Source organism: Larus michahellis, chromosome 6 (assembly GCF_964199755.1).
Source record: "Larus michahellis chromosome 6, bLarMic1.1, whole genome shotgun sequence".
Taxonomy (NCBI): domain Eukaryota; kingdom Metazoa; phylum Chordata; class Aves; order Charadriiformes; family Laridae; genus Larus; species Larus michahellis.
The window spans coordinates 23,979,838-23,996,201 of NC_133901.1; the positions used below are offsets into that span (position 1 = coordinate 23,979,838).

A 16,364-nucleotide genomic window follows, 5' to 3' on the forward strand; every position below is an offset into this window, starting at 1 on the left:
TCCACTCAGGAACAGGTTGTGGTTCGTATGGACCTATCTTTACTCCGGTGCTGCATTTGCCTCACTTTTGAGAGATTACCTTGTTAATAAAAGTAATCCTTTTTTTTCCTTTTCAAATTAACAGCTGGAGTATCTTCTTTCGGCGTTATTTATATGCTCATGTCCTTTCAAATTTATAGATAACATTGCACTTTCAAATGAGGAAAAACAAAAGGAACAGCTGCAATCTTCACTTGATAACATTTATTCAATATTTTCTGAAATAAGCAAGAATTTTAAGAAGCCCGTAAGCAATCAAATACAGCCACAAAAACCCCATACTGATCCTAAATAAGAAGCACTATGAGAAATACACAATATTTCATGAAACGATACTGTACATCAACAACCTTTAGGAAACAAACAACCCAAACCATATGCTTAGTTTACTCACAATATAAAAAACTTTAACCTTTAAAGAAAAATATAGATTCGGTCCAATTGTAGGATCCAATCCCATGCCCACTGAAGTCAATGGAAGTTCTGTCATTGATTTCAATGTTTAAAGGATCATGCCCTTACCTTGCCTCAAGAGGCACTTTAATTATTATACAAGGCCTAGCCTGAATACTATTACAAAAATGTCAAACGTCAACTCAAGAGTATGTTTCAGCAACTTTCAGGAAATAATGGAGAAATAGGTTATCTATCCATGCATGGAATAAGGCAAAAGCTAATTCATTCAGATTAGGAATAATAATTTGTACTAGTTTCTTTTTCACAACACAAACATTTTAGACTTTTTTAATTAATGGATATATTATATATCATATTATGCTTCACATTTTTCCTACCTCTACTGAGAAAGCTGGCACTGACATGTCATAAAGAACTCCTCATTAATTATTGTTTTCTGCTCTGTAACAACCACAAGAAACTCATCTGGGTTTAGTAATAGTGTCTACCAAGAAAAAAGCACACACTATCGTAAGCTTATAGTTTATAGAGCTCAAGGTACATTAAAATGTAATTCATGAAGTTCACAAATTCTGTTTTAAAATATTTTTCCAAACTAAAAGCTGCAGAAAATTGGTTCTTAAATATTCTACAGAAAATTCTGAAGCATCTAATGGTTTAAATTACTTATGCTTTTTTCTTAAAAATATTTAAATTAGGTTAGTAGCCCATCCTTTTGAAAAATAATCCAAAAAAGATACACTAGATTACAAATCTTTTGTCTTAATCAGTGTAACCAAAGGCTTGTCGTCTGGGCTGTAATCTTCATAAGCGATGGGGGTTGCATCATACATTGCAGGTCGGGATTTCTTGCCAAACCTGCAAACAAAAGAGAGCTTTTGGTGACAAACAGAAGTATGAATGAATGGCAACAACCCACTGAGTTATGCTATGCAGTCAGAAGCAAACCCAGAGAGCCTAGATAAATTCTAAATTGTATTGTAACATGCCAAAATATTTAAACTTCCATATTTCTGAACTGTGACTTTTGAAATATATGAATCAAATAAAAAAAATAAAATCTTTTTGCAAACAAGAAACAGATCCCATGGCTACAGGAATTCTGCTATGGAATTCAGCGGTATCAGAATATGGGAAGACTATGTAAGGTGAGAGTGAAACTGATACAGTTTCAGCAAGGCCAGAATTATATTTTAGATCCTGCTCTAACAACCAGCTTTCAGGTTGTGTATATTTACAAATAATAAGAAAACAACAGACAACTATGTTACATTTGTATTTGGAAATGCAACAGTTGTGCACTGAATTGAGTTGCAACCTGAGGACAAAGAATTTTACAAATGAACTTGAAGTCTTTGCTCACCTGACATCCAGTTGAGAAGCACGTTTAAATTATCAATGTGCTGCACGCTATTTGCAACACTGGCAAAATCGATGGCAGTTAGGGTATTGCGATGCCACGTAAACATAACTTATCTAGCAAAGGTTCACAAGCAGAAGAATCAGATCAACAGCGTGCTCCTCCTGGGCATCCACCACTGCTACGAACCAGGCTGCACCTGCCTGTGCAGAGAACCCTGTGGCTCTATCATTGTGGCCCCAGTGCCGGCACATCCAGAGCTCCTTTAGGTGCCTTTGCATTGTACAGACAGTCTATCACTCTTCTGATCATTTTTTAAGATACAAAAGTAGTGCTAAAAATGCAACTTGTAAGTGGAAAAAATATTAAAGTGTTCTGACAACAATTGCAGCAGCTTTAAGTAACAAAAAGGATCACAGGAAAATGAGGCAAAAAAAGTATCAAGTCTGCTTTCTTTATGGACTTGATGCAGAGCAAGTATTAACACAAAAAGACTTATTTATGTAGTGATCCTCACTAAGGATTCTTTTTATCCCCTTCTTATGTACCATATTAAGTCTCTATTAATTTAAATTGTGCACACTGGAAGGTGAGATTTAGAAAATTAAGAATTTGAGGATAATATTTAGATCAAACCAAAATTAACTTGATTTTTTTTTTTCCAAGATTTTTATGCAACTTCCTGGCTGTTCCAATTTAATTCTTGGCTGTTTTCAGTGATCTAGAATCGTTGACAAAACTGAAATGGCTGGAATCATTATGATCTATATGGTGGAAATTTCATTTTTTCAAAGTACTTCAGCTGTCAATAAGGACACGCTAGATACATTCCATGCATGAATGTTTGCTTCCTTCTATAGTTTACTTTAATAAATACAGACAGGCCATGTTCACTCATCAGTGTCACGATGGATAAACCTGATTTTCTGCAAATGAGATAAGATTCCAAGAACTGAATGAAGGAATCAAGTTATGGCAGAAATTAATTCTGTAGCATCCTTTTTCTCCGTCAAAGAGATTCTCAAGAGTTTAAAGAAAATAGAGTTTTGCATAGATACAAATGATGATGAACATTTTCCAATGATTTAAGTCAAATTTTGCCCTTTTTGGCAGGTAGAGAACACATGGTTTGTTGCACACACTGAAGCAGTACAAAAGCCTTTCTCTTGTGTAGGTCAGGGTTGACATGTGCCCCTAATTAGAAAACGCTGAGAAAAGACCACAGCACATGTGCTAGCTGTTTGTGGCCTGGCTGAACCATCTAGCTGATAGACCACAGTGCTTTGATCAGGCGGTTCAGAAGCCAGTCCCTGCTCGTAACATTAAACAGAGTTAACACAAACCTCGGAGGACTGAAAACAGAATTGTTAAATGGAACATCTTAGTTCAATGGCCGTGTATCTTGTAGGATTGCACAAGGATGCTATTTTATCATTTCATTGAAGACACAAAAGAAAACATAACAATTACCAATACAACCTCACAAAGTCAGGTAAATGACATGAGAATTAGAAAATGTACTTTGTGATGAAACATTGAACAAGAGCAATCTCTGTAACTTGACAAGCGAGACTGAGGGTTCCATGACAATTTTGAGGACAGTATATATTCAAACTAGGAATCCTGCTGGGCACAGGCAGCTCCGTGTGTGTGTATATAAGTATGTGTGAGAGAGACTGCAAATTCTGCTTCAGCTGTGGAACAGCGTTGCCCCTCCACTTCCTCAGAAGGACATTCGAAAGATGGGTAACCACAGAGAGTCCTTAACCTCAACAATTCCATTCAAGTAGAAGACTTCTGAGAACATTGGACAGCTGAACCCTGGCGAAGTAGTATCCTCCAACTCCCGTGGGATAGGCTGGAGTTTGGAGTTTTCCCAGAAGCAGAATAAAGAAACCACACGTTGCTACTCTGTTCAAAACCAGCAATGGGTATAAGAAGTCCACAAATAAAGTTCAAATAAGAGAAGGCAAAGAGAGAGACCAGAATTTTATTTTTTTTTTTAAAAAAAAGCATACCCACAGGAGGAAGGGATTATTTTTGCTTCCACAGGAGGAGAATAATGAGAAGAATAATTTCTTCTGCATTATTCAGAGAAAAGGCTTTGTGTGCAAGTGGTATTTTTCATTCCTTAGTATAATTGAATTGTAATCCTAAAGTTCCCACAAAGTTGAGACTCTGGCAGAGGACCAGGCAACGGGCACGTGCCATAGAGATCAGAGTACTTGTGCATGTGATCGCACTTTCACAAAGAGGTAGCTGACTGAAACTCATCACTGAAACCTGTGTCAGAAATGGCAAGAAATGAGCATGTGCTGAAGCTCATCAGATTCAGGAAGCTTAGGACGTGTCAGTCTAACAGTCAACTCAAACACAGGAATGTGGAGAATCTGCAGTGGAGAGAAGCTTACCCTACTGTGACAAGATGACAATCAGAGTCTGATGAACCAGACTCCTCAACTCACACATAGACAGAACAAGAGTCAGCACACGAAAGTGAAAATTAAATAAACTACACTGTAAGAAGTGCATGAAGTCTACTGCTAATGATATCTAGACATACAAAAAATTTACAGTCTCTGTAAGCAGATATTTTATGAATTTGTTGCGGATGCTTTTTTGAAGTGAACGATCCAGATCATTTCCACAGCAGATCCTGGTTCCAGTTCAATGAAGTCTTATGATTGTAGTAGCCAGTGGTCAACTATTTCATTACAGTCTTCTCTTTAAAATGTATAAGTTTTAACATACAAGGAGCATTTATTTACTCACTGGATAATGAATACTAAAGAGCACTGTGCTTCACCTTGCTAGAAAACTGTCTAGTTTTGATCTGCTAATTCTAAGAACATTCACTAGAAGTAGACATTTATTAATAGTGATCCTTGAGCACGTTCATTTTCTCTTACAGTAAGTACCTTGATTAGCAAAGATCAAATTATATAAAGCTATCAAGAAAAAGTCATTTACTGAATATGCAACAGGCATCCACATTCCCTGGACACCTACTGACTTTAACATAAACCTTATATTTAAAGAAAATGATCTACTCACTTTTCCTTAGGCCTCCATTTTTACTAACAAGTTTAAGTATCTAACTGGGAAAGGGAATGATTTTCAGAAAATGATGAGAATCTATTGTTTGAAAGTAGGTGTCAAATACAGTAATTCTGAAATTCAGACCTTGGTATTTTTAATATCCAGATTTTAGAGACTATGCAAAAATAATTATAAAAGTTGTGCTCTTCTTCCAGGATTGAAGGAACCAAAAGCAGTGGTTTATATCTTCCTGAAACCAAAATAAACACAATAATCTTCACATTAAACCTCGGTGAATTACCTGACTTGGCAGCTCTATCTTGAATTTTTATAAGGCATCCATTCTCTGAGAGGCACAGAGAATTATTTAGAATGAAAACATTTATTTTCATTTGCATTAAGTAGAAACACCTTTCCCAAGATAGGGAAACCCTTTATTGACAGGTTCCAATAAATAATTTTAACTGCATAATATGAATCTGAAAAATCATCATGAATATATCCAAGTCTAAGAACTTCTTTGGAGGCTATTTAACCCTGATGAAAACTTGTTTTTCTATACTTCTGCCTTCAGTAATAAACAGGGATTCATTCAGAGCAATCCAGACAGTAGCAACAAAGACCTGAACTAGCCCAGCTTCCAAGATCTGAAAGGTTTCATACAAGAAATCTTTTACCATTTCCATTACCTGATGGTGAAACTGTAAAAGACAGGGAAAATTCATATTAAAATGATCCTGCCTTGCTGGTATGCTTTTCCTTGGTACCCTTAGATAGAAAGCTGCCAAATTTGCTTTAAGAAGTAACTAAGAAAACCCAGGTGTTTCACACTGTTCCTCAGGAGTCCCATTCCAGTCCCTGGGGAAGTGCAAGGTACCACTTCAGCCAGTAGTAACTGAACAGGACTGACACATTCATCACTGCTGCAGTAATAGGAGGGAGGTCTGATTAATTTGAAAGATTAACATTATCATTTTTCACCTTGCTCTCCATCCTTGGAGATGTATAGTACATAATAGTAGACACTGAAAAGGCCAAATAATAAAAAACTATAAAGCTTTTTATGGGCCATAAAGCAACTCCCTCGTTTCCCACTACGCTACTGAAGGAAAAAGGAGTTCTCAGGATGTGTATGGTGTGGAGATGCTGAGCTCCTACTGGAAGAGATGTGAGGGTAAGTGGCAAAGGAGACTTCAAGGGAGGACTTAAAAGAACACTGATTTTGTTGCTATGTTAAATCACCTATACACATCTTTCTTTTTGAAGTATTTACTGACTAATATATTTTGACAATGAACAAATGTTTTGTTGTAATCTAGTTGGAACAGTTTAAAGAGCTACTGCCCAAAGCTGCGATGTGATTAACTGAGGCTGTGGGAACTCCTCATCCATTTCAGATAACTTTGACGACTTCAGTGGTGGTACAAATTAGTCAATTTAATTTAAACAGAACTGGAGTATTTGGAAAATGAATTACCAGCAATCCCCAACCACTATGCACGCATTTCTGCATGTCGATGCAAAGGAATGTGTCTCCCTCCATTCTTTTAAAAGCATTTTAATAGCAACACACATGAACGCTCTTGTTGGAATTTGAAGTGACCTTGACAAATTGAAGAAATGGGAAAAAGAAACAATAAAAATGAACATTCTACCCTATTAAGAGAGATGTCAAATACAGCAGAAACAATACTGGCTAGGAAGCAAAATGGCATGAAGGATCTTGGGGTGAGGAAAAGGTCTAACAGGTCACAAAATTAAATCATCAGTCATTAGTGTAATGCAAATTAAATTAAAAAAAAGCATAGGTTTCATTTTCAGATGTACAAACAGGAATGCCATAACTAAGATACAGGCGGTGATTGCTCAGTTCATTTGGTACAGGTAAACCTTCAGCTGGAAAACTATTTCCAGTGGGGGACCAGCCTTCAAAAGAAGAGAAAGACAATCTGAAGTATGTCCCAGGGAGACAATAAAGAAGCTGACATGATCCAGGAGGAGATACTGAAGAATGGGTTAGTTTAGCCTAGGGAAGAAAAGGGTTGTTTTGCTTTGTTTGTTTTTGTTGTTAAAAAAAAGGGGGGGGGGCAGGAATGCAGGGGGACAGGACATGGACAGATGATGCCTGATGTACATGATTACTGTAAAGGAAACAGTGATAAATTATGCTTCATGATAACCTGAAGAGCAGTAAGAAAGAAGCGGCCTAATTCACAGCAAAGAAAATCTAGGTTGGTTTTTAGGAAAGCCCTTTCTAACTCTACTCAACTCCTTTGGAGGTTTTTAAACACAATTGCTGGCAGGGAACTAGGTATAATTAATGTTATATCAGTGCAATAGCTTACACTTGAGCTCTCAAATCCCTTCCAGTCCTACTTTTGTATCAGTCTAACACTCAATGCCCTGGCTTGCAAGTGCTCCATTAAAATTAAAAGATTACTATCTCTAGAAAAGCAAGTAAGAAAGATCCTAATTTGAGGCAAACAGGAGCAAAAAAATTAGTGTTTTGAAGAGAGTCTCACTAAATCTGGTAAATTAGTCACAAAAATCAACACGCCTTTACTATCTAATCAAATTACTTGTGTGTATCAGTTAAAGAATATATACATCCCAAACAGAAGATCCTACAGGCTAAGAACTCTGCATCTGCCCCTCTTCACTAGTTACGCTAAATAAATTCAGAATAACTGTCTCTGTTTTCAAGGAGTTGTGCCGGATTATAACACTTCAGAACAGAACAGAATAGGGATCAAAAAAGAACAACGAGCGATGCTGGTGATCCTGTCTTGTCACAGCGAAGCAGCCCATTCTCCACCAGCAGCAGTTAGATGCACTACGCGTGGACTCAAATTATGTATTGTAACAGATTTCTTTTAAATTACATCCCCAGAACAAACCTGGCATGTCGGATAGAAGCAATTGCATTACTGAATTCACTGTCAATGCTTCTACAGTTGTAAAATTCTTCATAGGCTGGCCTGGAAGAGCCTTGATATTCAATGCGGCTGATGCGACATATTCCCACAATCAGAATGATCAGCATCAGGACAAATGCTACGCAGAGAGCCCCAATTATGATGTAGAGGGAGTGACGAGGCATATTTGTTAGACTCTCTGCCATATGCCCGGACTTCCACTGCAGATCTGCCGATAAGAAATAAAAGGTCATCATTAATTAGTATTTTATATCCTTCCTGCTGAATACAATTATTTTATGGTATTCGCTTTCACTATTTCTGTGGAGACTTTGCAAGCCAGAGGGATACGTAATTTGAACCTTCCCAGGCTCTGTTACGGATGTCACCATGCCTAAAGTGCAACAAATTTGAATAGCACTATATTGAACCTTCACCCATCTTTTTTTATAGATTTTTAAGGTCATATAGGAACACTTACCTAGTTTGATCTCCTGTGTAACCCAAGTCATAGAAATTGACATACTAATTCTTGCATTATGTTATAATATACTATGTGTTCTCTAAAGGCAGGCAGGTTTTATGTAAAAGCTTCTAGTAGTCCACCAATTCTCTGTGCATTTTGTTCTAATAGTTAGTGAACCCTTCTACTAAAATGTGTGATTTAATATGTATTAAACATGCTTGGTTTTTAATTTGAAACACAGGCTTTTGCTATGCTTACCTTCACCACACCGCAGAGGCTTCAAAACCAGCATTTCATACCAAAAATGGTATCTCATAAGGTGCTACAGTAGTGAGACAACTAGTCTTCTCTCAGGCATAATTTCCCTGAGAGGTCTCAAAGCAGACCTTAAAGCCAAGCCAATCTGGAAGACTGTATTTATGTATTCCAAACCTTCTTTATAAATATTCTTGATGTCCAAACTATTGTCTATCAGATGTCCTATGTCCTCAGATCTGTTTTCCTCTAGCATGGGTCAGAGTATTTCTAATTAACCTCTACTTTCCTCTAGGGAATTTCATTTTTGGCAATCTTTTAAGCCTATGGTCTCATAAATTATTTAAAATCAAGAATAGACTTCAATCATTCTGGCTACAGAAATCTGACACTCTGCAAAAGTTATTTCTAGCAGGTGACTGTTCCTTTTTCAAATGGACTTCCACTTTGCACTGGTTTAGAAACTCCCTTTACTTAATCACAAACAGTCTGGGAATAGGGCTATCAAGCATACGCTTTGGGAATTTAAGATATTCTTAGAAGCCACCTCTCCAGGATGTTGATGATGGCAGGTAACTGATTCAAGCACCTAAGCTGAAATCACAAGTTTAGTGGCATCTGTGGATATAGTCTCCATCTGTGGTAGAAATACAGGGGAATGTATAAGAAGAGAGGGAGGCGGTGTGTGTGTGTGTGTGTGTGTAGAATTCATTTTAGAGGAAGGTAGGGAGAAAGCCTGAAGCTGTAACACGTGGGATTCACCTGAGCAGAGTTTGAAGAAATGGTTTCTCATTGTTTACAGTAGTAAAAGTTGTCCTGGAGCATCTTTGAGCTTGGGCTTGCTTAGACTTTTTGTCTGCAATTTTGAGCTGAGTTTACAGGACTGCTTGTTTGTGCTATCTTCTTCAGAGGTCAGTAGAGTTTTGATCAGCCCGAATCATTCAGTGATTTAATGTTTCTAAAATGCCGTTACTGCAATTTGCCCAGTCGGGATATGAGGGGGAGAATACAGCTGTGCTCTGTGAAGTTTGGGATGGGTTTCTATTTCTGTTCTACAGCACATTCGTCACACCCGGTGGTTTCTGTCAGGTTGTCAGACTAGGCCAAATTCAGATATAATGTGCACAGATATATGGCAAGACAGTTCTGATTTAGACTCTGTGTCTTTTCCATCTCTGGATGATAAGGATGAGAAATGTCCTCCTTTCTTCCTTACCAGATAAAAATACGAAGATTAACAGCTTATACTCCAAAGATTAGAAAGAACACATGACAGCTAAAAATCACAGTATTCTCAGTTGTCATAGTAACGTTCATAAAATTAATTAAAAATTAGATTTCAATGTGCACCGCACAGTCTGTACTACAAATACTTCGTTATGTTAGTTTTCAAGTAACCACATGGTTTGGCTTACCTTGGTAACTACATGAATAATTACAAAAGTGGCAAAGGTAATGATATTAACAAATAACCACCAGGCATTAGAGAATTCATATGAGACATTTTGTAACCATTTTTACAGTGAATGCTTCATTAACTTTTTATGCAAATACATTTAATTTTGAAAGGAAAAATATCCTCTTTATAATTAAGACCGATTTAATCCTGTTTAATTGGAATTGATAACACTGGTAAGGGCCATTAGATGACATAATAAATACCACAGTTCACCCAGGCAACATAGCTCTATCTCCTGTCAAGTTTGTTGTATATACAGCACTTGAAAATTAAAGAGTACAGTTTGACAAGATGATAACCCTGAAATCCTGTTAAGTTAGTCACTTCAAGCAGATAAAACAGCTGGTGAAAAAATGAGGAGCTATTAATAGTAAATAGAGAGTTGTTCTACAAAAAAAGACTAAGTACCAACAGCCTCCTTCATGTCTAGTAACAGAGAATCACAAAAGATAAAATGTGATCCATTTAGTCAAATGACTCCTAAACACCTGCTCGTCGCCCTCCAGAGAAGTCTAAAGCCTGGCTTCATTATGTCTTTTTCTAGCATTCAGAGGGACGTCCCAATACAAAGGAAGCCAGTGTACAGTGTTTAAATTTAATTTCCAATACATTATTAACCATTATGCACAAATTGCTGAAACATGATAAATACGACAAGATGTGGAAGGATGAACAGAAGCAGATTTATTAATAGATTCAATCTTTAGAGCTGAACAGAAATCCACTGCCCCATTGACTCAACTCCAGTGAGACCAGATGTGCTGCACCTGTTTATAAAAGAGCTGGATATGGCCTTTCTATTTCTTGAGATGATCAGAATTGGTTTCACATCAGTTGGTCAACTCTCAGTTGGGAGAAAGACAGTAAGCACAAAAATCTTCCCACGGATACATAGTTCTGTAGAAAAGAATCTGCAGATCAAAATCTTTTAAACCCTTTCTGCAAAGTGATTTCTTCAAAACTCAATCCCTCTCTATTTGCATAATCCTTTATATACCTGTTGAAATCCAAGTGCTTTAGGAAAGCTTCCAGAGCTTTGAGTGTAAGCCACTGCATTGGTTAGAGGGGCTGCATGTCCATACTTACACCTGACTATCTTGAAGTATCATGGTGTCCCATAAAAACACATCATTTTACTTTGTTGCTGTGTCAAAGTGACTTTAATAGCAAAGGAACATCAGACATTTGCTGATGTTAATCTCATTGAAGAAACTATTGGTAACCCTCAAATTTTAAACTTAATTGTTCTTCAAACTGTATCTTTATGTGACTATGCAAAGATCTGTTTTTCCTGTTTTCATTCCTTCAAGACCAATCCAGAATTTTCTAGGTTGCATTTTTTTATATCTCCTATATTATTATTACATATATACAGTCTATTAGCTATCCTGATTTGTTGGGTAAAAACCACAGTAATTTCAACCTCTTCAATTAAGAACAATCACCATGAACAATGCTATGTGAGAGGAAACAGCCTCAAGTTGCACCAGAGGAGGTTTAGATTGGGTATTAGGAAAAATTCTTGCACTGAAAGGGTTATCAATCACTGGAAGAGCCTGCCCAGGGAAGTGGTTGACTCACCATCCTTGGAGTTATTTAAAAGACGTGTAGACGTGGCACTTAGGGACATGGTTTAGTGGTGGACTTGGCAGTGCTAGGTTAACAGTTGGACTCGATGACCTTAAGGGTCTTTTCCAACCTAAATGATTCTATGATTTATTCTCCAAATACCGAGATGGAAGGAAAAGGTCTAATATTTCTAGTTGAGAATTGGCCTTGCAGTGTCATCAATTCCAGTTAACACTCAGATAATTCCCTGCCCCATGTCATAGCAGTCACATGATAAAAGAACAAATTGGTCAGTAAAAGGCTTAAAACAGCAACAATAGTGTGCTGTTGCTTCTTCCCCTCATTTTAACTTGTACATTTTGCAAATGTGTAATACAAGCAGAAAATCCAAGTTCTCGAGCAGCAGGCAAGGCCACTGCGGTTCAACTATAAGCAGATGCTATGTGTAGAGAAATATGCATTAAGCAGACACAGTCCCCACACTCAAGACAGCAAAGACTAGGCGGAGGTTTACCCACTCTCTCTCTCGTACACTTACAAATGAGGTCGGAAAGGAGTAAATCTTGACCAACCACAGGTGGAAGCTGGAACCTACCTGTCACATATAGTGCTTAGGGGCATGTGTCCCTCACAGGGAGAAGCAGGAATAACTGAGTAGCTGGAGAGTACAAAAGGCTCATTCCACCCTCTGTTCTGCTCCTCCCGTTTTCCCATGTGTTTATATGCACCTTGCTACGTATCTGTGGTGCAAACAGCCAAACTCTTAGTGACTAGAGCATGACAGCCAAAGGGGGACTCCAGAACAAGCATCACTGATTTCATATAGCACATCCCCAAAGGCTCAGAAAGCACACAAGCCTCTATGTTTCCCTTTGGCATCTATTCATTGCATAATACCACAGAAATGTAATTGTTACTACATCGAGGCACTTCAGGATGATGATTGCTTTCTCCAAGAACTAAGCTCATCTGTCGGTCAGCCCACTACTTATTAGCTAAAGCAGGCAGAATTACACTGCCTTGCTGATCAACTTGGATGTGCATGTTTCAGGTATCATTAACAGCCTTGTCAGTAAAAGCTCATCTGAGCATCTTTGAGCATGAGCAATATGGCATACAGATAGCATGCAGTGTTGTGCTCCCACCGTCACGAGGGTTCGGTACCACACAAGGAAGTGTGTGCGCCATTCACAGAGACAACAAAAAGGCAGTGCTGTCACCATGTCTGGACTGGCTAGCAATGCTCTTCTGCAGCCTTGGCTTTCAACAGAAAGCACTGAAACTGAATTCACAACCAACAATTACAGCGAGAGAAGGTCAAATACCTGTCAAGGTAAAACTTTCATGTCAGTCCAGGTGTGAACAGGTGCCTTCTGTGTTAAAGTAAGGACTATGGTCAAGAATAGAAATCAACTTAAAAAGCAGTCAATATGTTTAAGTGAAGTTCAAGTTAGAAGAGAGTAAAAAAGAGGTTTCATATGCTTCTTGTGTAAATGAGACTAGAAAATATTTTTTATTCCAGCTTTTGTGTAGGTATTTTGTCATGAATGTACGACAGGAGCTTTCTGAGTGCCTTCTTCTGTTTGTGGTTTTTTCTTTTTAGTCTATCACCTATCCTTGCAACATTAGCTGTGCTGCATGGTGTAAATCCCCTCACACAAACTTGCGTATCTGTATAACAACTTGAAGGGATGTATGACCACAGTACCTGAGCATTCAAGCAGTTAAACGCACAGCTAAACTCCCTGGTAAAGACAAGATCTGTAGACCAAGAACAAGACATCAGGGAAATACAAAGCAGCTCTGTGAGCAGCAGAACTAATGAAGCCTAATTTCCATTTTAACTCTTCCACAGCCAGGCTTCATATTCTCTTCCTCTCACAGACTCTCTACTGCTCCAATAAGGGTGCGCTTACACTGAAGCTTTTCTCAATACTAAGAAGCAAGAAAACTGAAGCTGTTCCATCATTAGACCCACCAATGGAACCTCTCTAAGTCTTACTAAATGCTTAGGAAACATTTTGGTTTGGAGACCTTTATCTTTCTAAGAAATTTGGTGGAAATCAGCCTATGGTTGGAAATGTTATTCCTGAAAAAGTTGGTAAATGCATGCACATGCAATTCACGGCACATTTACAAAGGACTTGTTTCCTTAGGTAAGCAAGTTCAAAGCTGTTTTGCTGCAACATTACTACAAGAATTCAATACAAGTCTTTTAGGACCACACTTATAATGCTATGGAAGTATGCTTTACCCAAGGTAAGTATGAAAGTAAGCTCTGAAGCATAAGCGCAATTAAAAGGCAAACTGTTTAGTGCCAGCTGTGAGATAGCATCTCTAGCCCAACACATCTCAAACTAGGGTGCCCAGAAACAGAATTTTCTAACTTTCATAGCCACTTTTGAAATATTGTGTCCTAAAATAAAATGCATTTCAAAGAATTTTGATAATTTACAGATGATTCAGAGTATTTGTGCAGATAGGTGTTTAGAGACAAATATAAATTTCTTTATTATAATATAACATTTTTAGAAAACTACAAAACTTACGTATTTCGCAGTTTGCACCAACCCATCCATGTGGACAATGGCAGGTGTAACCACCAGGCTGATCTATGCAAGTTCCAGCATGGTGACATGGGTTGCTGTCACAGTCATTTACATCAATTTCACATTCTTCACCTTATATCAGACAAAAAACAACAAAAACCAAACTTCTATATAGAGGGTGCGTCATGTGGCAGGTACATCACCAGTCATTTAATTTTTGCTGTAGCTGCAAAACACCTTATAGCTCAATAGCATCTTTATTCTCATAACATCAGAAGTATTATATAACTGTTTCAATAGATAAGTCTCATATAGCCATCAAGAAGGAAATATAATGCTCATTCAACCAGGTGAAAATGAAGTCTGAGGGCCAACTGACTTGACTAAACTCACACAGATTATGCGTGAATCATTTCTTTAAATACAAGTTCCATCTCAACAAAACATAGTATAACAACATCACGTATATTCTGAAGTGTTATACAATACTGTAGATAATCAGTGCCTCTGAGAAACAGCCACTGTACAAAGGAAAGCTAATTTTTTTCCAAAAAAATGCCCTTTAATTAGCACAGATCAGAAAGCGTGATTTGATCTACAAAACAGCTACAAATGGGATTATCTATTACTATCACATTGGATATTACCTTACATGACTCACAGAGCATGAGGTTGTAAATTCTCTTTACAGCAGATATTTGGACTACACCAATTATGTCAGTTTAAATACAAGGCCAAAGGATTAAATGGGCTGCTTACCATTAGTCTGAAAGTGTAAATTGATTCATAACAAGCACTTTAGGGCTTTGAGCAATTGCACGTTAAGCTAACGAAATGAGTTGTTTCTTCAGCTTGCAGTAACTAAGGTCAATGTTAAAACATTTTCCAGTTTCAACAGTGTCCAATTAGTATATTGGCTTACCTGGAAGTCTTCAAAATGTTGTTTTTAAAATGCAATCTACACTCAAGCAGTAAGGTCATAAGGCACGTTAAATATCTGTTAGCTTGGTGAATTCTCTTTAGTAACAGGCTTTTTTTGCTGCAAAATTTTTGAAATTCAAAGAAGTTGCAAGTAATATCAAGAACTTTTCATTCTCCCTAAACCGATTACAATTCAGCAAAGTCCAAATGAATTTGTTTCCTTAAAGAGATACAGTCCTACTTGCTATTTGTTTTCTTTTGGACACAGTGAACACTGACAACTAGATGTTCTGCGTAATGTACAAGTTACTTGCCTGTATATCCAGGTGCACAAATACATGTCGCATTTAGACCCTCACTGTCACAAGTGCCACCGTTCTGACAGTTGATGTTAACACAAGGATCTTTGTATAGTTCACAGTGCCTTCCTGAAAAGGTAAAATTGGTAAATGCCTTTAACATGGCCTATACTGACAGCATGAAATCAGTACATGCGATAACTCAACTTCACCTGGATGAGCACAATGACGTGCAGCCTTCAAACCAGTCCTATTAGGCTAATGTAAGACTAAAGGCATGTATTTGATGGTGCCTAAACCTTTTGCACACATGCCTCCTCTCTGCTCTTCCCACCCACCAGGGCTTTGGGATAAGAGGGGTAGGACTGCTGGAGCGTCTATGAAAAACCAATGCTGTAATAAAGCATAATCTGATTGGCTATCTTATATTCTTCAATCAAATGTAAACAATAATTGTCTTGAGTAAGAATTTTATGTAATAACTTCTTTAATAACATACCTAATCATTCTGATGCCTTTCTGACTTTTGCAGGAAACAGAGGAGTACAACTAAGGCAATAATAAGAGAAAATAATTTATTCAAATGTATAGCTAAAAGTAAATAATTGGGCGGCTCAACTTCATGCCACTACCTTGGCTCTTTCATTCTCAGGTGTAGGCTATGTGAATTCAGCAGCTTTGCCTTGCAGAAGACAGTGCAAGCCGTATCTGGCATACACAACATAAAGCACAGCGCATTCCCACCTGGGGATGGGAGGGAAGGCTCTGCTGCCACTGCTACATGCATCATTTTCTCTGGATCTACTTTTCAGATAAAACCAGAAAAATTAACACATGAACGATCGAATCAGTGCATGGACAGCACTGAAACATGAAAAAAATAAATGTACATATGTGAATAATGAATGATTGGTGTAAGGTTTAAGTCTAATTCTAAGTCTTATCAGCATTTTTTGCTTGGGAATGAATCCAAAGTGACCACTTAGCTAAAATCCGAAGTTATCTTCAAGTATTCCCATTCTTATAATTTTTTCAAGAATTTCAACAAACTGAAAAGCAGGACAAGATTCTGAATG

General features: G+C 37.6%; 1 protein-coding gene across 1 annotated transcript in view; it reads right to left on the reverse strand.

Annotated features, from left to right (window-relative positions):
- Positions 1 to 228: 228 nt before the first annotated feature.
- Positions 229 to 16,364, reverse strand: part of DNER (delta/notch like EGF repeat containing) — a 136,508-nt gene continuing 120,372 nt past the window's right edge. The window contains exons 10-13 of the mRNA XM_074590885.1: positions 15,304 to 15,417; positions 14,069 to 14,200; positions 7,753 to 7,999; positions 229 to 1,314 (exon numbers count right to left, since the gene is read on the reverse strand). Coding sequence (XP_074446986.1) covers positions 1,203 to 1,314; positions 7,753 to 7,999; positions 14,069 to 14,200; positions 15,304 to 15,417 — 605 coding nt within the window. The 3' untranslated portion in view covers positions 229 to 1,202. The remainder of the gene's footprint in view (positions 1,315 to 7,752; positions 8,000 to 14,068; positions 14,201 to 15,303; positions 15,418 to 16,364) is intronic.